This window comes from Lissotriton vulgaris, chromosome 4_1 (assembly GCF_964263255.1).
Source record: "Lissotriton vulgaris chromosome 4_1, aLisVul1.2, whole genome shotgun sequence".
In the NCBI taxonomy this organism is placed as follows: domain Eukaryota; kingdom Metazoa; phylum Chordata; class Amphibia; order Caudata; family Salamandridae; genus Lissotriton; species Lissotriton vulgaris.
Window position 1 is genome coordinate 1,805,403,201 of NC_141691.1, and position 22,408 is coordinate 1,805,425,608.

The 22,408-nt window shown below is 45.9% G+C and overlaps 1 protein-coding gene across 1 annotated transcript in view; it reads left to right on the forward strand.

Moving 5' to 3' along the window:
- Nucleotides 1-22,408, forward strand: part of LOC147724582 (fibrocystin-L-like) — a 2,246,326-nt gene that overhangs the window by 1,635,891 nt on the left and 588,027 nt on the right. Inside the window, exons 55-56 of the mRNA XM_086918063.1 lie at nucleotides 4,243-4,437; nucleotides 9,914-10,065. Of these exons, the coding sequence (XP_086774189.1) occupies nucleotides 4,243-4,437; nucleotides 9,914-10,065 (347 nt within the window). The remainder of the gene's footprint in view (nucleotides 1-4,242; nucleotides 4,438-9,913; nucleotides 10,066-22,408) is intronic.

Here is a 22,408-nt window from a genome sequence, read left to right on the forward strand (position 1 = left end):
ACCATACCTTTGATGCCTAGTAAGCGCAGCAAGGACCTTCCCCGGCCTCTCTCCTTCACAGTATCTCCTCGCCGTCCAGTACTTCCCCCTATGTTTAGCCTCCCTGGCAGCCTCTTCCTCGTATTCGGAGAGCTTGGTGCGGAACTGGCCCAGTAGATCGGGATCAGAACCAGCCTGCAATCTGCGCTCCAAGTCTCGTAAATCCCCCTCCAAGCTCTCGAGAGTTCGAACTATCAATTTAAGCATCCCACAACTCTTGGATATAGTGACACCCCGGATCGTAACCTTAAAAGTCTCCCATATCACCTTGACGCTATCAACAGAGCCTTTGTTCCTCGGGAAGAACGCTTCCACCTCCTCGCCAAGCTCCGCTTTAAACACAGGGTCAAGCAGGGCAGTCGGGAAAAGGCGTCAAGGTGGGCGCGGCCTGTGCAACCCGGGCACATAAAGCACAACCCTCACCGGACAGTTATCCAAGTATGTCCGAGCCAAATGTACCGCCTCCCGCAGACCGGCTACCAGCCCCCTGGAGAGAAAGACATAGTCAAGCCTCGCCCATGCGCAGTGTAATGCGTGCCCTCCCTAGTGGCAGGATGAGCATACCTCCAACAGTCAATCAGTCCAGCTTCTTCAACAATGCCCCGCAATACATCCCTAGCTTGCACATTGTACTGAGGGCATCCTTCCGACCTATCCATCAGAGCTTGAAATGCAAGATTGAAATCACCCCCCCACACAATATGGGAGGCATCGACAGCAAGAACATGGCCCCACAGGGTAAGGACGAAAGCAGGCGTATCAACATTAGGAGCATAGTAATTGACAAACAGCACAGTGACTTGCCCAAGCCGCCCCCATAACAGCACATAGCGCCCCTCAGGATCCTCCACCGACCCCAGTTCTTGAAAGGCGAGTGATCTTTTAACAAGAATAACAGCCCCACGAGCATACGAGGAGTACGATGCAAATACCCTAACCGCAGCCCACCGCCCACCAAACCTAGGAGCAGGCCCACGTCGCAGATGCGTCTCCTGCAGGAGGGCCACATGAATAGCATGCCTATCCAAATACTGTAGCACATTTCGACATTTTCTGGCATCATTAAGACCCCGTACATTCCAGGACAATATCGATATCTTGTCTATAGTGTCAGTCGACATCAGCCATGATCCGGGCACCATAGGACCCAGTGACGCGGGGCAGTGTAACAGACTTTCAATGTCAAACAACAGCAATTCACCCGCCCACCCCACAACCGCCCCACTACATACACTCCACAATCATCCCAGCCATCTCCAAGCCAACCAACTAGAAACCCACCGCCCATCCCCAAACAGCACCATACGTACAACAGGCACGCAAGAAGTGCAACACTCAATGCGCAGTATACACATCTCTCCCGGTCCTCAACACGCATGCGCGTTCCCCCCGTAACACGCTCACGTCCATCCAGCAAACGGAGATAGCGGCCATGCCACTCCGGTCTAGGGATAACGGAGGCAAAGGTCATAGAACCAATAAGGTCCAGCAGGCCAAAGGACCAGCCAGTACAGCAGAAATGCGGCCGTATCCGCGCAAGCACACAGCAAAAGCAAAAAGCACCACAATCAAAAGGACCGGGCCAACCTCGTGCCAACCATATAGTCCCCTCCCCCACCTCCCACCGGATGAATCCCCAACTATCAGGACACATAAACACCCACCCCCCTCTCACCCCAAACATCCATCCAGTCAACCAACAAAGGACTAGAATCCCAAACAAAGGCAATAGTGGGGGACACCCTATGGGGTACCCACTAGAGGTGCACAGCACCACTCCCACACACCACGCCAGTCTCTGAGCCAACGAGTCTCACACGGCCCAGGCGCAGTGCGGGGGTGGGTGCCCGGAGCACAAAAAAAGGCGCCAACCATCGTCCCCATGCTGTCCCCAAGGACCGATATTCAAACACAAAGCAGCAATCCAACATGATTATCCTCCACAGTACTAGGCAAGGCAGCACCGAGGCCACAGAAGTAGCCGGCGCCATCACCGTCTCATGAATGTAAAATCACCCCATTCAAGCGACCTCCTCCTCAGCCGCCGACTGATCGCCGCCGGGGTCCCGGTCATCACCCCGGTCCGCAGCCGATCGTTCTCGCTTGAGACGCTTAACAAAGTCCTCAGCATGCTGCGGGTTAGTGAAAAAGTGTTGCTTTGCCTGATAGGTCACCCTCAGCTTAGCAGGATAAAGCAAAGCGTAGTCCACTTGAAGGTCTCGAAGCTTCTTCTTTACCCCTAGGAATTTACGACGCTGGTCCTGCACCATCGGCGTGAAATCCGGGTACACGGTAAAGTTAACCCCATCAAAGGACAGGGTACGATTAGTGCGGGCCGCTCTGAGGGCAGCGTCCCGGTCGCGGTAATTCAGCAGCCGTGCAATTATAGGGCGCGGCGCAGCCCCAGAGGCCGGCCTAGGCCCAAGCGAGCGGTGCGCCCTCTCAACGATGACCTGCGACGAGAAGGCCTCCGTACCAATGGCACCGACAAGGAGTCTCTCCACATATGTCTCCATTTTCCCAACATTCGCCGTCTCCGGCACACCTACTATACGTACGTTGTTGCGCCGACTCCTCGCCTCCAACTCCTCATTCTTAGCAGCAATCACCCGCAATATATTGTCCAGTCTCGCCAACTGGGTGGTATGGGTGGCAGCAGTATCGTCGTGATCAGAGATGCGCTGTTCCGCCGATGTTAGGCGTTCCTCATGCACATCCAGTTTCTGCACCACCGCATCCATGCGCGACGACAGTTTGTCCACTTTGTCCACTATAGTGGCAAATCCTTGCCTCATCTCCTGCATCATCTGCTGAAAGTCCGGGGCCTGCGGCCGCGGCTCCGTGTCAGCGACAGGCGGGGGGGGGGAGATCGTGAACTCCCGGCCTCCTGCACCAGGCGCGTACCCCTCCTGGCCGCCCGCGCGTCAAAGGATAATTTGGACTGCTTAGTGTCTGGTTTCCCCATGACAAACAGCTACCAGCTTGAGGGGGCAAACAAAGCGACAAAGGCCAAATCGTAGGCTGTTTCCAACACTCGACCACTCACCGCAGTCGGGGGCACGAGCAGGCATGGATAACCCGCCACTCCCGATGAAACAATGGCCGCCGCTCCTCTCAGGCCAAGGGCTCGCCTCCTTCGCGCCCAATCGACAGGCCGCAACGCCTCCGCTATTTCACAGCTCCGGTACAGCCAGAAGTGGCGACCGTCACCCAGACTCGTCCCGAGGGAGCGCATCGCAGCGCGTTTAGTCGGCAATCTGGTCCGGAGGAGGGAGGGGGGCTCGGGCCTCCACCCCACGTGCGAAGCCTCGGGCTAAAGTAGAAAGTGACGCCGGGCTATGAAGCAGCCGACCTCCAGAGCGCAAGTCGGGGAAAACTTGGAGTCCTCGTAACTTCGGCTAGCAAGCACCGATCAGCACAGGAGTTGGACCGTGGGTGCCCAGCAGGTATATCAGCAAAGATCCGGGGTCAGATCAGGGCGCAGTGATGGTCAGCAGGATCAATAAACGGATAACAGCTCCGGGCAGCAGGAGCCTCACGGCAGTGCGGCCATTCTGCAGTGCGCCCTCTAGCGCCCCCCCCCGGTCAAGCATCTACATTTAACTCTAATTGATGGAATTATAGAAAGGGTACTGGAAACTAAAAAGTAATTTATTATTAATTGTCAATTTTACTCTATATCTGGAGTTACCAGTTGCAGATCAAAAAATAATGTTTATATAGATGCACGCCATTTCCATGTACTAGTTGCTGCTCCTTTACAGGGATATGTTCTTATTGGGAGGCCAGATATTCCTGTATTTTAGCTTCTCAAATTATCTTTCTTAATCAGTTAGATAGAAGCCGTCTGGGTGAGGGGATATGACATGAAAATTCGTAACTGAATCAATATGTTGTCTCTGAGGAGCTTATTTTCAAGCCCTTGTTCCGCTGCAGTGCCTCTTTTCACATGGGAAAAGTGGTGCACGGGTAGTGCAAGGGTGTTGTAAATAAGCCCTTGAGTTTGGCAAGAGTCTTTCCTGTTCAGTTCCAAACCATTTTTATTGGCTATCTTAAACGTCATAGTGGCGAATGCGCCTAGCTTAAAAAAAATTGCTATCCATTACACATGTGCATTTGAGGAAGCAATCACAGTAACTGTGGTACTGATGTGGAGTGACACATCTATTGTCTGGCTAATGTAAGGCATATGCTTTTTTCCAGCAGGTGCTGTGGGCCGTAAAGTAGTTCCAAGAAGCGCTCTTCTGAATCCCTCCGAATGCAGCCGAAGCGCAGAGTGGAGTTTTGGCTTTGATGGTTTTATTTGCAATTCATCAGTCTCTTTTCATCGTGTGGCCTTCAACAATCCTTCACCATCATCGCTTATTGGACAGGATGTCATTCTTTCCAATGCTTATGGTAATATAGTTTGTGTATTTTGATAAGATCAACACAATCCATAAAGTACGCTAAAGCTAGTAAGAAATTAAGACAACCAAAGACATGGTGAAAAACTGTTGAATAAGGAGGTTTATGCGGTATCTCGCCGTTGCATTTCACCATGTCTTTGAAGTGATTGTAGTATGAAACTTATCTTGGTGCCTTAATTGGTTGTTACATTTGGAATTTTGCTGTTCGGCCACGCAGAATTTCCTGATTGAAAGAGATACAATGTAATTGGAGTCCAAGAAGTATATTATTCCATGTCAGTCAGGACATCGTTTTTTGAACAGTACACCATGGAAGCTTTCATTTGCTGCTTGTCTCAAATGCTAAATTTGCCCTGAAGAAGTAGGAATTATGGGAAACGCGTGTTGGCTACTTCAGTGCTATGTTTATGACCAATTCTGTTATTTGAATGTTAACATTTTTTGAAGTTTTGCAATGTAACAATTTGATTAATTCAAATATGTATGATCAATTAGTAATAATGTTGATATTGCTATTAATTCCTATTTATTATTCGATGTGTGACACACTGTCATGATACTGATTGTATGTATCAATAACAAAATATAGTAATATCACACTAACAACTTTTCTTTGTGGTTTCTTTTCCGTATGGTTATGTTAAGTCCCCATGACCCTTAATACATTCAATTCACTTTTTGGCAGCTGGATAAACTGACAATTGTAGGTGAGAGTTCAGTTTATCAACTGTTTTCTTTTACAATCCCAACCAAATGCAGCTCCATTCCGTCCGGTAAACACCCAAATCCTTCAAGTTATGATGTCTCCCCATGCATATAGTGAACTCTTCTCCTCCTCCGTGCACCTAGTACCGCTTGTCAGAACTACTGTCCCTCATTACAACTTCCCTAGGGTGGTTACATTAATAACTGCATCTAATCAAAACTAATATCTCCTGAGGCTTTATCACAGATACATCGCATTTTCCTTGTTTGCGCTAAATGCCCCTTTTAAAATGTGCTCCGGTGCAAACAAGAAAATTGCGCTGTGTTAGGATGAATTCGCTGTCCCTCCCAGGGCAGTCTCAAACTCACGTTGTTCTGGAGACAGGCCATTTTTGTGTAAAACAGAGCATCAGCTTTGAACCCGATCTGTGTTTCCCAGTACAGGCAGGAACCAGTATGCATTTTGAAGCGGGATAAGAGATCCCATTGCAGGCGGGTGCAGTGAGTGACTGAACCCGCCTGCAAGGGGACACACTGACATTGCACAACCTCCTAGATGTTGCGCTCCTAGGTGCACCACCTCCTAGGCTGTTAGTAGGACTCCTTACAGCTTCTTTTCCTATGCACCAGTGTCTATTATTCACAGTGGGCACAGAGGCAAAGGGAACCCCTCATTTGCATGGAATTCCCTCTGATAATAGCAGTGGCGCTTTATGGGTGCCCGCGCTATTGGTATTATTAAAGGTGATGCATCCCCTTTCATAATACTAAAGTGCCCCAGGGACGCGCAAAGCGTGCACAAACACCTGTTGCACCCCCAAGAAACTTCAGTTATGTGGCCTCTGGTTTCCTAATTGCAATGTAGTAATTGAGCATCTAATTATCTAGTATTACAGGTTTTGCCTTCAGAAATCCAGCATAACATACAGTTGTTGGCACTTACACTGTTAAAATGTGGATGTCCTGTTAAATACCATCGATTTACAAAAGGGGGTGGTGATGAACAGAGTGTCTGAATTGAGCAGACCACTCTTACCCAGTCCAAAGATCAGGGCTTGATCCATCACCGTTATTTATCTCACTGCCCCATCCCAGCTCAGAACCTGGCTATATGCAAATCAGTCTGTCCCTGGCCCAGTGCATCATGGGAACAGGGCAGACTAAACTACCAAGCCAATTCTTTACCAGAAAGGAGACAAGCTACCGGGGACCGGTTTCTGGCATTTCAGCCTCTTCGGCCCGGCTTGCTTGAATCCTGATGGAGCAGTGAGAAAGGGACTCATGTCTGAGTATACCCTGCCACACCTATAGTGGCCAAAATCGATTTACAAAAGGGGGTGGTGATGAACAGAGTGTCTGAATTGAGCAGACCACTCTTACCCAGTCCAAAGATCAGGGCTTGATCCATCACCGTTATTTATCTCACTGCCCCATCCCAGCTCAGAACCTGGCTATATGCAAATCAGTCTGTCCCTGGCCCAGTGCATCATGGGAACAGGGCAGACTAAACTACCAAGCCAATTCTTTACCAGAAAGGAGACAAGCTACCGGGGACCGGTTTCTGGCATTTCAGCCTCTTCGGCCCGGCTTGCTTGAATCCTGATGGAGCAGTGAGAAAGGGACTCATGTCTGAGTATACCCTGCCGCACCTATAGTGGCCAAAATCGATTTACAAAAGGGGGTGGTGATGAACAGAGTGTCTGAATTGAGCAGACCACTCTTACCCAGTCCAAAGATCAGGGCTTGATCCATCACCGTTATTTATCTCACTGCCCCATCCCAGCTCAGAACCTGGCTATATGCAAATCAGTCTGTCCCTGGCCCAGTGCATCATGGGAACAGGGCAGACTAAACTACCAAGCCAATTCTTTACCAGAAAGGAGACAAGCTACCGGGGACCGGTTTCTGGCATTTCAGCCTCTTCGGCCCGGCTTGCTTGAATCCTGATGGAGCAGTGAGAAAGGGACTCATGTCTGAGTATACCCTGCCGCACCTATAGTGGCCAAAATCGATTTACAAAAGGGGGTGGTGATGAACAGAGTGTCTGAATTGAGCAGACCACTCTTACCCAGTCCAAAGATCAGGGCTTGATCCATCACCGTTATTTATCTCACTGCCCCATCCCAGGCCGAAGACGGCTGTAATGCCAGAAACCGGTCCCCGGGAGCTTGTTTCCTTCCCAGTGTAAGAATTGGCTTTTGTAGTTTGGTTTGCCCTGTTCCCATCATGCACTGGGACAGGAACAGACTAATTTGCATACAGCCAGGTTCTGAAACTGGGATGGTGCAGTGAGCTAAAAAACGGTGTTGGATCTAGCCCTGATCTCTTGACTGGGTAAGAGCTTTCTGCTTAATTCAGAGACTCTGTCCCTCACCACCCCTTGTTGTAAATATTTTTGTCCACCCTAAGCGTGGAAGGGTATTCTCAGATGTGAGACCCTTGCTCATTGCACCATCAGGATTCAAGCAAACCGGGCCGAAGACGGCTGTAATGCCAGAAACCGGTCCCCGGGAGCTTGTTTCCTTCCCAGTGTAAGAATTGGCTTTTGTAGTTTGGTTTGCCCTGTTCCCATCATGCACTGGGACAGGAACAGACTAATTTGCATACAGCCAGGTTCTGAAACTGGGATGGTGCAGTGAGCTAAAAAACGGTGTTGGATCTAGCCCTGATCTCTTGACTGGGTGAGAGCTTTCTGCTTAATTCAGAGACTCTGTCCCTCACCACCCCTTGTTGTAAATATTTTTGTCCACCCTAAGCGTGGAAGGGTATTCTCAGATGTGAGACCCTTGCTCATTGCACCATCAGGATTCAAGCAAACCGGGCCGAAGACGGCTGTAATGCCAGAAACCGGTCCCCGGGAGCTTGTTTCCTTCCCAGTGTAAGAATTGGCTTTTGTAGTTTGGTTTGCCCTGTTCCCATCATGCACTGGGACAGGAACAGACTAATTTGCATACAGCCAGGTTCTGAAACTGGGATGGTGCAGTGAGCTAAAAAACGGTGTTGGATCTAGCCCTGATCTCTTGACTGGGTGAGAGCTTTCTGCTTAATTCAGAGACTCTGTCCCTCACCACCCCTTGTTGTAAATATTTTTGTCCACCCTAAGCGTGGAAGGGTATTCTCAGATGTGAGACCCTTGCTCATTGCACCATCAGGATTCAAGCAAACCGGGCCGAAGACGGCTGTAATGCCAGAAACCGGTCCCCGGGAGCTTGTTTCCTTCCCAGTGTAAGAATTGGCTTTTGTAGTTTGGTTTGCCCTGTTCCCATCATGCACTGGGACAGGAACAGACTAATTTGCATACAGCCAGGTTCTGAAACTGGGATGGTGCAGTGAGCTAAAAAACGGTGTTGGATCTAGCCCTGATCTCTTGACTGGGTGAGAGCTTTCTGCTTAATTCAGAGACTCTGTCCCTCACCACCCCTTGTTGTAAATATTTTTGTCCACCCTAAGCGTGGAAGGGTATTCTCAGATGTGAGACCCTTGCTCATTGCACCATCAGGATTCAAGCAAACCGGGCCGAAGACGGCTGTAATGCCAGAAACCGGTCCCCGGGAGCTTGTTTCCTTCCCAGTGTAAGAATTGGCTTTTGTAGTTTGGTTTGCCCTGTTCCCATTATGCACTGGGACAGGAACAGACTAATTTGCATACAGCCAGGTTCTGAAACTGGGATGGTGCAGTGAGCTAAAAAACGGTGTTGGATCTAGCCCTGATCTCTTGACTGGGTGAGAGCTTTCTGCTTAATTCAGAGACTCTGTCCCTCACCACCCCTTGTTGTAAATATTTTTGTCCACCCTAAGCGTGGAAGGGTATTCTCAGATGTGAGACCCTTGCTCATTGCACCATCAGGATTCAAGCAAACCGGGCCGAAGACGGCTGTAATGCCAGAAACCGGTCCCCGGGAGCTTGTTTCCTTCCCAGTGTAAGAATTGGCTTTTGTAGTTTGGTTTGCCCTGTTCCCATCATGCACTGGGACAGGAACAGACTAATTTGCATACAGCCAGGTTCTGAAACTGGGATGGTGCAGTGAGCTAAAAAACGGTGTTGGATCTAGCCCTGATCTCTTGACTGGGTGAGAGCTTTCTGCTTAATTCAGAGACTCTGTCCCTCACCACCCCTTGTTGTAAATATTTTTGTCCACCCTAAGCGTGGAAGGGTATTCTCAGATGTGAGACCCTTGCTCATTGCACCATCAGGATTCAAGCAAACCGGGCCGAAGACGGCTGTAATGCCAGAAACCGGTCCCCGGGAGCTTGTTTCCTTCCCAGTGTAAGAATTGGCTTTTGTAGTTTGGTTTGCCCTGTTCCCATCATGCACTGGGACAGGAACAGACTAATTTGCATACAGCCAGGTTCTGAAACTGGGATGGTGCAGTGAGCTAAAAAACGGTGTTGGATCTAGCCCTGATCTCTTGACTGGGTGAGAGCTTTCTGCTTAATTCAGAGACTCTGTCCCTCACCACCCCTTGTTGTAAATACTGTTAAATACCAGGCACTTCCCCCTGTTTAATTCTGCTGTTAGATTTGAGCTTCCAACATTTTCTGGGTGATATAGATGTTATCACACCTGGTATTTATTTACCAGGTGTAATAAAGCACTAATAACCTCTAATTCCGAACTCTGAGGCAACAAGAGTTGGAGCAGGGGTCAGAATTTTCCACCCCACACATAATGTGGGGCTCTGTCTGCCACCCACTATACTTGTATTCTTATCAACTTATGAGTGCCGGTTTTATGATACTGTCATGTGTTGTGTATTTTAGGTGTCAGCACTGTTCCTTATCTGCTGAAACGCCTGACTCATGCCCCCGGCTGGATGGCTTTGCTCCCAAACGCAAACTCTATCAACTGGTATTTTCATGATGCAGAGTTCATCACAAACATATCGTACACTGCCACATTTTATGGATTTAAGGTAACTGATTAAAACATGCCTATAATTTCCATTCAACACTATTAAATATTTTACAAATGACTGAAATTTAATTTTAAGATTGTGTTGTTAATTCGCTTGAGGTGCTGAAAATACCTGACATGCCGGTATCTTCTTCATTTATATATATTGTGTATATTTCTTTGTTTTTTAAATACTTACATATCCCCATTAGTATATGCTTACATTATACTAGACTCAATAAGGTTATTGATCAAAGCTTTCACATTTTAACTAGTAATAGACTGTTTACTCTAGATCTTCAAGAGATTTTTCCTGTACTTTCTGGATTGTATCCTTCACAACTGTGAAGAATATTTTAAAAGAAAATCTCCGATTATATTTTAATTTAGTTAACACTTGGTTAACTTGAATCTTAATTGCTAGACCTTGAAACAATTAAACGATATTAGATAATAAGTACGTTGTGTGTTTGTGTAGGGCAGCATGGGTTTTGGAAGTAATTGTAATGTAATTTATGTTTTAACAATACAATAATGTAGCACAAACACAAGTCTAAGTTCTACATCTTTAAATGCAGACATGTAGGTCTAAACAATCGCAAAGGTAAGGAAGCTGTGAGGCTGGAGCTACCATGAATTCCTAGGGGTGGTCATCTTCTATCATAACAAATATGTGATGATCAAAATGATTGCTGTATGTAACATCGCAGTTTTTACAATGCAAGTCGTTACAAGGACTTGCACTGGAGGGCGCTGGACTTAGGAGTAGTAACATTTACTATTCCAACACCAATCTAGGTACAGTAGGTAAGGTGTTGGAATAGTAAATCTTACTGTTCCTTAGGTCATAGCGCCCTCCAGGGCCAGTCGATGTAACGCTTGCGTTGTAATGGCAGCTTTCTAAATGCATCGCAGTGTAATCGCCGCGATGTAAAGGAAGTTTCCCATCATACCAGTCTTGCCAACTTTCTCACCTTAGATACAGGCATTGGGATAACAATTTGCTCACGCGTATTGAGGCAGGAGACAACAAGTCTAAACACACCTCACTCTATTGTGTCTACACTAAGAAGAGTCACATTATATAGCCTAACCTTTAGCTGTCTCCGATGCATATACAGCGTTTGACCTTTGATTGAAGGTGTTTACATTTGTTGCCAGCAAACACCAGATGCATGATGGCCATCAGTGTTCTTTCTTTAGCTCCCAGCATTCTTGAGTCGAGTAACAAATAACATAACATACACTCCCTGTGCTGTGAGCTAATAAATCAAGGTCAGGAGATGAAGATTAATCAGACAAAATACTCTGTCTGCCTTAAAGTGATCACTGAGGCAAAAAGAAAAAGCCCACTCGCTGAGAGTGAGCCTTAGCTATGACTTCTCGATGTACTTTGGAAACGACCATGGCATGTGCTTCATCCATTCTACCATGCACAACATGAAATGTAGGGATATTGTGGAACTGTAGAAAGCTGGCTCTGTGATACGAAATCCACTATACCATATAAAGAGTTCAGGATTTCACTTATGAGTAGATAGGGGCTTGCTATGTAATCTCAAAGTGCTCTATTAGGGGTTAGTGTGGTCAAGCAGCCTTAGGCTTAACACAGAGGAGTGCAAAACAACTTCAAATACACAAAATGATTAATAAATGACACACACAGCTCAAGATGGAGATCCACATCAATTTATAAAAATAGCAAGAATCTTTATATATGTCTAGGCATCAGAGAAAAATCGTTCAGGTAAGTATTGTTTTAAATGGGAATTCTTTTCCCTTTAAAAATACGACACATTCCAATTTGCAATGTTTTCCTATGGGATTAGGAATAGTGCTGCAAAAAGGTAAAGTGCATCGACTCACAAAATCAATCTCCAGGGGTTAAGTTGATTGGTGGGCAAGGTCAACAGTACACCACCAGCGGCATGAGGTCAGTCGGTGCAGGTTGCAAATCAGGGTTGGGAGCACAATGCGTTTCAATGGGGATCGCCCTCTGTAAAAAGATGCTGCAGGTTCTGGCTAAGAAGCCAGTCAGGATGAACCAACAGGTTGGCACAGGCCTCATGTTACTGGGGTGAATGGGGACACCTTTGGTCCTCTTCTCCAAGGCCCAGGGATGGCAGTCGAGGTAGAGGGGACCCGTGTGCAGAGGCTGCAGGCAACATTGGGGTGAAACCACAATGGAGTCAAGCTTTGGATGGCTGAGGGACCTTGTTGACACTGGTGGCCCACTTTAACTTGGACCAGTAGTGACGGGTACAATAGGGGCTTCAGGTATCGGGTTTTGGTGTATCTCTTCTTTTTGGAGTTTCTGGTGAACAGGTCAGTAGGTCATTCTGTTGGAGGGGGTGTTACACCCTCTTCTTGGAAAGGTCTTTTTTTCTGGGTCTTCTGAGAGCAAAGGCTCTCCCCCTGGGAGGTCAGAGCAGTGTCTTGGGAGGAAGGCAGGCAAAGACCAGTCAGCAAGCACACAAGAGGCTGGTAGTTTTTCAGGGGGCACTTCTAATAGACCCTCTGGATGCTTGTATTGGTAAATCCAACACTGGCATCAGTGTAGGTGTATCTATACGAGATGGTTGATACCAAACATCCCTAATTTCAGTGAAACCATCATATAGCTGGGAAACTCATTTTCACCAGTTTCAAGTACATGGTTTAAGAACGCTTCCCTGGTCTCTTGTAATAAAGGTAACAGGACTGACCAGCACTGGGGCATATCTGCTCATGCAGATATCCCTTCACATGTAATAGTAAGCATTCTGCCTTAGGGCTGGCAGGCCTTCTGTAGCTGTGACTTAACTAGTACTAGATGCAGTGTTAGGGACATGGCATACAGGAATGTTGGGACATGTTGTGTTTTCACTTTTTTCTGCCCCATGACACGCAATCTGCAATGAGAGTTTTGCATGGGCTTGAAAAGGGGTACCTTAGGGTGACACAGTTTGTGCTGCAGGCCTTAGGGACCCTCTTTAGTACCCCAGGTCCAAGGTACTAGGAGTACGATGTACAAGGGACTTACAGATGGTGCTAAAAGTTTTGCCAATTGGGGGAAACAATTGTAACATTTTGGAGAAGTGCTCTGGCAGTGGTAACCTAGTTAGCAGGGACCCAGTGCATTTTCAGTGGAAATCACATCGGTTACCAAGTAAAAAGTGAGGGTGACCATGACACAAAGGGGCACTTTCCTACAAGTACTCTTCAGTGGAACATTTATGTGAACATTTTGAACCTCCTGGAGACGTTTTAGACGACATCCTAGGAACAATCAATGACTCCTTGTGGGATAAAAATAATAACTACATTGTCCCTTTACATTCTGCAGAATAGTACTCACATGACATAGCACCCCCAATGTGAGTTGCTTCTGTTTTTATATGATCCTACTGTATCTGCCACAGAAGATATGTCACTAAGTGCTATATGGCCCAGTCACTCCATCTCATTTTTTGTCTGTGCACCTACTCTAAGTTCCTCCGTATAGTGCAAAAAAACGTAAGCAATAATAGTGCACCCTATTAAACCCCACAATTGCAAAAAAGTAAAATGTACTCCAAAAATTTGAGAGCAAAATGTGAAAAACAAATGGTTATGGGGGATTGCTTTCAAATGGTCAAAACCACTGGTATTCCATTGTTTTCCAGAGCTGTCAGGTAAAGCCCCTGCAGAAAAAATCACAGGCAAACCCAGACTAAATATTGCCTTGTATAGTCTTGTCAGCTGGGGTGCTACTCAACTGTTCTTTGACAGGTCTGACTTGTATTTTTAAGACCAGGCAGATGAAAATTATTGTGAATAGCTGTACAATCCAGTAGTTTATCCCTTCTGAAAATTAAGTCTCAAAAACATATAGAAATCAATTTAAATCTATTTGGAAACTGTATGAATTGTTTTAGAATAAGAATTAGAGCAAACAGAGGGGACATTATTTTACAAAAGATCTTTGGCAATTTTACATGGCTATTTGTTCTACTACCACCTGTTGACTTTTACAAAATAGTTAAATGTAAACAAATGGCTGCTATTTTTTCCATTGAAATGTGGCAAGCCTACTCATCTGTAAAATATAGGTTGGATCCTGGGGTATAGCAAGCAAGAAATTCATCTCTGGTGTGCCTCCTCTTGGTTTTTTGGGTGTTACATAATGCTGAGCAGGGCTGTACTGATTTGCCTAAGGTGTGTCTCTGTCTAAAGTAGCTTAGGGGTATCAAAACGATCAGTTGGAATGCTGTCTACATCAATTGCCATTAGTTCAGACTATTTTCAAGTGATCCCCCCAACATCTTTTGTTTGTGTGATAGAATATGAAAATATGAGCCCCATATTAGTAGAAACAATGGCCAGGTAGCCACCCTAAAGCAACAGCCATAAGATGCTGCCATTCAAGGCTGGCCAGCTTGCCCAACACAGTCACAGTAATTTGTAGGTGTTAGACATAACATCCTTGGTGTGGTGCTTTAGACAAACATTTTGCCTTCATTCTGTAATTATGGTGAACTCGTTTTTATTTTGGCATTAGGACTTACCTCTATTATTAAGTTCTCAGTTGCTTGTGCTCTCTCCTTAAAACATGTTAAAATCTGATTACACCTACTTGTCACATTAAATTTACTTGTAGGTCACTATTAAAAAGTGCTATTCATACTTAGTACTGTAAATTGAATGCTATTAGTGGGCAGCAGCAATCATTGTGCCCTCTATTAAAGTAGCGCTGTAAAACAGGTCTCAGACTTGCAACTGCAGCTGTAGTGCAGTTTTAAACTACCATTTTGAACTGGCAAAATAAATCTTCTGCTAGGCTTAAACTTTCCTTTTTCAAAACTTCTAAGTCACCACTAATGTAGGTGCTAACCACCCTTGGGGCGGTATTTAAAAAGTACCACATGTGGGTTTAAACTGTACACGTCCTGGCAGAGAAAAACACCTAAACTCGTTTGTCACTGATGTATGGCTATCTATCCCATAAACTAATATTGGGTTGCCTTATTACACCAATTATGTGCTAACATTTGATTGGGAGCAGGCAGAGAAATGATGTCCACACTGAAATTAATTGCAATTTTAAATCCTATTTAATAGTAAAGTCCGATTTGAAGTTGTCACTATTAGAAAGTTATGTCTCTGTTCTAAACCAACTGTGCCTTTCAGACTATGTCCTGGGTCACACAAATGTAAATTTATCTGCTGTTGTTGGATGTATATTCCTTACAGACAGTGAGACAAAGAAAACTAAGATGTGAGGTGAGAGGATCTTCCTGACATATAGGTCGAGAAGAGTTGGGCCCCGCCTTGATTACACTTCGAAAGGCCATGCCTGAGGCACCCACAATGCAACCTGACACCAGGCCAGTCTTTTTCTCTTGAAACATTTTGGGGCCAGGACCAGGGGAAGGAGTGACCACAACCGGTTTTAGGGGTAGGTCAGGGAATTCTCCCACAATAGGCTGGCACCAGATATAAAAGTGAGGCCTTTCGGACCTCATATCAGAACTCTCCTGGACCTGTGGACAATTCAAAAGAAAGACTGCTCTTCTGCCAGGAGAACTTTCCTGCAGTGATAAGGACTACCTTGGTGGCTGAACAAGAAAGACTGGATCTGCTTGCCTTGATCCCAGGCCACCCAGGTTGATTCCAAGGCTGTGTAGGCTGACCTCCTGTGTGAGCTACAGGGACACATCAAGCTTCCAGAGGCAGGTTCACACTGGGACCAATAATAGGCCGGTCATCAAAATAAAAATTGCCCTGATTAGCAAACCAGATAGCTAGAAAAGTGGCCTACATTTATAAATCAGGGCAGTTTTGTGTTTGTGAATGCTCACTTGTATAGGCATTTTACATGGTTTATGAGATTGCAGGCATTTGTGTTTCCAGCAGGCAATGTTTGTGTTGATGTCAGGGAAATTAACAGTAAACACCTGCTCCCCTGCCATAAAACAGGGCACATATTTCTAAATAAAACTTACCCATGCTGATCTGTGAAGCCAGCCCATTGGACACTGCCTGATTGCCCTATAGACCAGTATGACCCTGTCCAGAGGCCTCCCTGCAACTGACCAGCACCAACTCTACCTGTCTGGACCTGCCTGAGCCCTGCTGTTGGCATCTGCTGAAGTGAGACCTGATCTCCAAGAGGCGCCCTCTGGTTCCTGTATCCTTTGCTGGCTTCAGTATGAACTCCTCCACAAAAAGGTAAAAATGATGAAGTTTGGTTTTCCCGCGGCCGTCAAGTGACCTCTTTGAATCCCCTCTTTGGGTCAGGAATGAACCGCTTACAACTACAGTAACGCAAAGCTTCAGTGAGACCTGCTATTTACAGCAACTATCTGCAACACAAGACCTGCACTTCCTGCCAACAGCAACCATTTAAGATGATCAACAAACTCAAAGCTTCAGCAACGACTGGCTCTTTGAGCTACAGACACAACCGTCCCTAACGATTGTCCTGCTCCTCATGCTGAAAGCCTTGTTCTTACTCCCCCTTCAACTTGAATGGAACTTTTCATCCTGGACTTGAGAAGGTAACTCTTCACCTGAACTAATCTTGTCTCCTCTCTGTATCCGACCCGTGCCCCATCAAGGTCAGCCAGAACTTGTGACCTCGAGAAACAGGGAGATTGCAGTGATTGACCATTGCTATAGTGGGAAGAGCAGGCCAGGCGCCAGTGACGGTCGATCCTGTGGGGTGAAGATCCTGTCAGGCGTTGCGGGTGGTCATTGCTAGAGATTTGCATTGTCAGTCACTGCTGTCTGTAGATGTTACGGTGCAAAGTGCAGATCTCGCTTTGCCGATCATCACTGGTGGTTGCTGTATTGTAAAAAGTCAGGTTCACAGGAGCTTCCTGTCAGCACAACTGTCAGGATCCTGGCACATACTGTCCAGCTTACAGAAACAAAGATCACAAAAATTCAGAATTTCTTCAGGGCGGAGCTCAACTGATCGCACACCAAGGGTTTAAGACCTGAGGGGCACCTCTTAAGGATCTCGCTCCAGCAGAGGCCAGCAGGGCTCAGGCAGTTCCAGTTGCAGTTGCACTTGCCCAGGCAGCAGGTACCTCTAGCTTAGAACAGGAGGTCAAACAGCTGACTCTTGAGGTCACTTCAGCAAAGGATGAAGGGAGCAGTTGCAATCTTCCTTCTTAGCAAACAGAGCAGGCCTCAATCAGCAAGGCAGCATGACGTCCTTCTTCTATAGTATCCACACATCCAGAAGTGTAGTGAATAGTCAGTGTGAGTGTCTCCTGTGTTTTTCTGGTGCCCACTTTGCAGTGGAAGAACCTTCTAGAGTTTTCGCCAATAGAGGACTCTAGAATTTCTTAAATTCCTGTCAAGGTCCCAGTCTGTCAGTGGGCTCAATAGGCTAGTGGGCTAGTCTGAAGTTCTTTGTGTGTGAAATGAGGTGCAATGGCATTAGCAGACAGCTCTGCCACCTATCCTGCCAGAGATGGCCTATCCTGCCAACAACCAGACCCTCCATTGTGATGCTGTCTGGGAGGAATACACAAAGACCAACCACTAACTACACCTATTTATGTGACCCAGGAACAGGCTGTAGGAACTAACCGATTAGGAAAAGAAAATGGGAAGTTTCTAAAATTGGCATTTTCAGACTTGTGACCTAAAATCTGACAATTAAAGAAGGTTTACCAAATTTTACTTTACTTCTTGCTCCCAGACAAATGTAATAAACCTAAAAAGAATGAATTTGAGAGTTTTCCAGTACTAGGGCATGTAAAACCTAAAAGTACAGGTACAACTTTTTAAAGACAACACACCCTGCTACATGGGCTCTTGAGGTACTACCCTACGGGTGACTTAAATGTATTAAAAAGGATGGGTTGGGCCTCGCAAAAGGTTTATTTTTTCAGGTCAAAATGGCAGTTAAAAACTAAGCAGAAAGGCTGCAATAGCAGGCCTGAGACATATTTAAAGAAGTAATAAATGGATATGGGACTTTTAACTACCTGGACATGTAAAACTTAAAATTAAATGTCCTACATTTTTATTGCAATTCACTCTATCATGTGGGTTGTTGAAGTTCTATCCTAAGGGTGACTGATATGTATTAAAAAGGAAGTTTAAGCCTGATAAAAAGATTATTTCACCTGGTTGGATTGGCAGTTTAATGGCTGTTCAAGCCTGCGCACAGGCTGCAATGGAAGACCTGAGACATGTTTTAAAATTGTGCTTAATTTGGTGGCACAAAGAGGGCTTCAGGCCCACTTGTAGCATTTAATTTACAGGCCCTGGGTAGCTGTAAGACCACTTTAATCGAGGCATTCAAGTCAATTAAATGTGCCAATTAGGTGTAAGTCAATTGAACTATGTATAAAGGAGAGAACACAAGCAATTTAGCACTAGTTAGCAGTGGTAAAGTGTTGTGAGTCTTAAAACTCAAAATAAGTTGGTCCAGAAAACAGGAGCAGTGAAAGCAAAAGGTTTGTAGATGACCCTGCAGAGCAGGCTAGGTTTGACATTACCCCTTCAGCCAAAAGCCTTGGTAGACTAAGCAATACACTGACAGGCTACCCTACTTAGGGGACAGTCACTGGACAAAGTTCCTTTTATGCATTGGCACTTGCCAGTTCTGTGCCCCTCCAAAATCAGTTGAATCCCTCTGTCTACACTCTCTTCAGCCACTAGACTGATCCCCAAAGAACCCTTCTCCTACTCTGTAGCTCCTATCTGTGCAGCTCTTAACCTTAACTTCCCTTAGCATCCCAGTAGGCAGGTAGTTCCACCATGGCCAACAAAGTTGTATGGCTCATTACACCCCTTGCATCAGGATTATTATTATTATTATTATTATTATTATTATTATTATTTAAAATTTTATATAGCGCGCAGTTACCATTAGGCATCCCAGCGCTTTTCCAGACCCCATCAGATAGTAAAAACGGCCAGTTTAAAGCACTCAAGCGGGAAACAAAAAGGTTTTAAGACCTTTGCGAAAACGCAGTGTGCAGGTCTCAGCACGTAATTTTAAAGGGAGCGAGTTCCACAGCTTCGCCGTGTTGAATGAGAATCTTCTCCCGCCCGTGGAGGCCCTTTTAACTCTAGGGACTAATAGAAGGTGCTTTTGATCAGATCGCAACGTTCTGCTTGCTTTGTATGGGATCGCTAAATTCTTTAAAATGAGGGGACCTTTCCCTAAAAGGATTTTGTGGGCTGTACAAAGTGCCTTAAATATCACTCTTTCCCGCACTGGAAGCCAGTGCAGCGACTTTAAGGCGGGTTTCGCTGATTGCGGCCTCGGGACGTCCATAAGCAGCCTTGCCGCTGCATTTTGGACCTGCTTAAGAGTCTTGAGGGTGGATTCAGGGGCGCCCAGAAAGATGGCGTTGCTGTAATCCAATCTGGATGTTATCAGGCCCTGAATCAACAACTTCCTCGATGTTACCGGTAAGAGAGGGAAAATTTTCCGAGCAGACCGTAACAGGGCAAAACACACTCCTGCAGTTTTCTTAGCTTGGGTCCGAAATGACAAGTCTTGTTCTAGCCAGACTCCCAAGCTCTTAATCACCTCTTTGGGGTCCGGGAGGTCTCCCATACAGCTCGGCCAGCTGGTCAAAGGAAGAAGAGGAGATTTGCTCCCTAGCAGCATTATTTCCGTCTTCGAGCTGTTCAGCTTAAGGGCAGATTCTTCCATCCAGGTGTGAACGTCCGACAGACAGGAGCGCAGGGTATCCGGATTCTCAGCCAGTTGGGATAAAGAAACCACCAACTGCGTGTCGTCCACATAACTGACGATCTTGATGTCATACGGAGACACTATGTCCTCCAGGGGGGCCATATAAACATTAAATAATGTAGGGCTAAGAGAGGAGCCCTATGGCACTCCACACTGGAGGGGGATCGATTTAGAACGCTCACCGCCGTCCCATACCTGGTATGTTCGCCCAGTAAGAAATGATCTCAGCCACTGCAGGGCCACCCCGGACACCCCTACCTCAGCCAGCCGCCGGATCAACACCTGATGGTTCACGGTGTCAAACGCCGCACTGAGGTCCAGGAGGATCACTGCCACTGACCCTCCTGAATCCAGAATACGTCTGGTTTCATTGACGATAGCCAAGAGAGCAGTGTCGGTACCCTGACCTGGGCGAAAGCCGGTTTGCGAAACACGGAGCAGTCCATTGGACTCCAAGTAGGCTGACAATTGTTGGTTGACCAGCCGTTCAGCAATTTTGCCGAGCCCCAGCAGCAGAGAGATGGGCCTAAAGTTAGACAGGTCCGAAGGATCTAAATTGGGCTTCTTTAAAAGAGCCTTAACAACAGCAGTTTTCCAAGTAGGTGGCACCAGACCCTGGGCAAAGGAGGCGTTCATTAGGTCTGGCACAGGACCCACGATGGAAGCTGCTGCTTGTTTAAGGAACTTCATAGGGGCTGGGTCCATAGGGGAGCCACTTTTCAGGGATGCTAAGGCTTTGGATACCTCACTCACTGATACTGGACCAAAGGAGTCAAGATGGATAGCTGTCTCTCTGTCCTGTGTTCCTAAGATCAGCCTACCATTGTCCTGACAAAGAGAAGGGGTCCCAGACAGTAAAACAAAATAATACACACTTATAACATTTGATAAATTCAAAGCACAAAGCTAGTCAATGCAAAAGAGTTTTATTCAGATTTGCATGATTACCTTCTACTAGTTAGAGTTCATATCATATTCAATTAAACAAATGACAGATTGGTATTAGATATACGTGCCCACATTCACAACGGGGAGGAGGGAAGTGAAGGAAGTGTCAAGGGCAGGGTGGGGTCAAAGGATAGTCCGATTCATTCAGTGACAAGTTTTAATCACTATTCGGAAAATTAGTACATATAGTCCCTTTAGCCAAAGGGCCACAACATAAGGCTCTAAAAAAGAGTCCAAACTATAACTGATGCATCAAACCAAACTCCGCTTCAGCCGATAGGGTCTTGTTTAGGGTAGGAGATTGGTCGTAGGTGTATAGTCAACGTTTCGACCCGAACTAAGTGTAGGAAGGTAGTCCTTACGAGGCGGGTCTTCTTCAGGACAAGAGGGGTTGTGGGTGGGCAACCTCCTAGGGGGTAGTTAAAAAGAAAGCTATTAGTACACGCCCATCCTGTTATTTATTACAAGGAGGGTGGAAATTGAGAGGGCAAATTTGCAATTAAAAACGTGCTGTCAAGGGTCTGGTCATGAACAACATTTATACAGAAGAGAAAAAGAAATACAGAAGACCAAGATTGGTTCAATAATCTCGTATTTCAAAATCTGGTGTATATCCTTCACTCCAGGGTGAAGTTGAGAGGTTTAGATCAGTTCAGGGTACTTGATTAACTGACAATGGAACACCCTACGGTAGGGATTAAGTCTGTACAGAATTACCATTGCTGACCTGTTTGTAAATCAAGAAGGGAATCACCCATAGATTTGAGAAAGTCGTACCTATGGGTTAAGTGGTTCCTCAGTGCTTCTGGTAAATTGACCAGGATCTTTAGCGGTTGTTCATCCCGACACCTTAAAAGTCATAAAGAGGCATTATTCGTAGAACCACCATGAAACCAAAGGTCTGGATTTAAGGTTATGGATGACAGGTCTAAGCTTACCATTCTATTGTAATTTCCGTAGCAAATAGGGTGGATCTATTGTTTGAAAACTGATGCTATTCAGTTGAATTTCATTAAGGATAAATTGGATATGTAGAGGCGCTAGGAACAGAAAAAAGGTTGTATGTAAAAGTGAGAGTTCAATTGTTCAGGTTTGAATGGCGCACCAATTTAAAGGAAAAGAGCTTACCACTAGCATTCAATTCTTATGCAGGCAGAAACAATCTGTTTCATACAAAGATTTGGGTGGTATTCATTTATCAAATACTGGGCAAATTCGTAGTATGTCTGTGTATAGGAGACACAAAATGAAATTGATCTTAGTAAAATAATCTCATCTACAAGGACACCGCTAGGCTTGCTGATGATTTACATTTAATTTAATTTACTTGGGAAAGTTAGAATAGAGATGCCCATACTTCAACAAAACGCCAGTCACAGTACGTTAGGTGAGGGTTGACACCATTCTTTTCAGGTTGATATGAGGAGTGCGTCAATGGTGTCAGTTTGACTGGGGCGCCTGAAGGAACAATAGAAAAATCACTAAGTTCAAATCATCGGTTTTTAGTGAACCCACTATCACGGGGTGCGTGGGACAGGTTACCTGTGCCGAGTTCCAAGAAATGTCGGATCATGGATCCGCAAAATCCGCGGATTTTGCGGATTTGCGGATCCGCGGATTTGGGGCGGGGCTTCCATGCGAGTGCACATGCTTCTTGTGTGTATAAAAGGTCAGAGAAAGATCAGTTCAGCAGATGAAGAGAAATAAGCTCCTGGTCACAGAAACA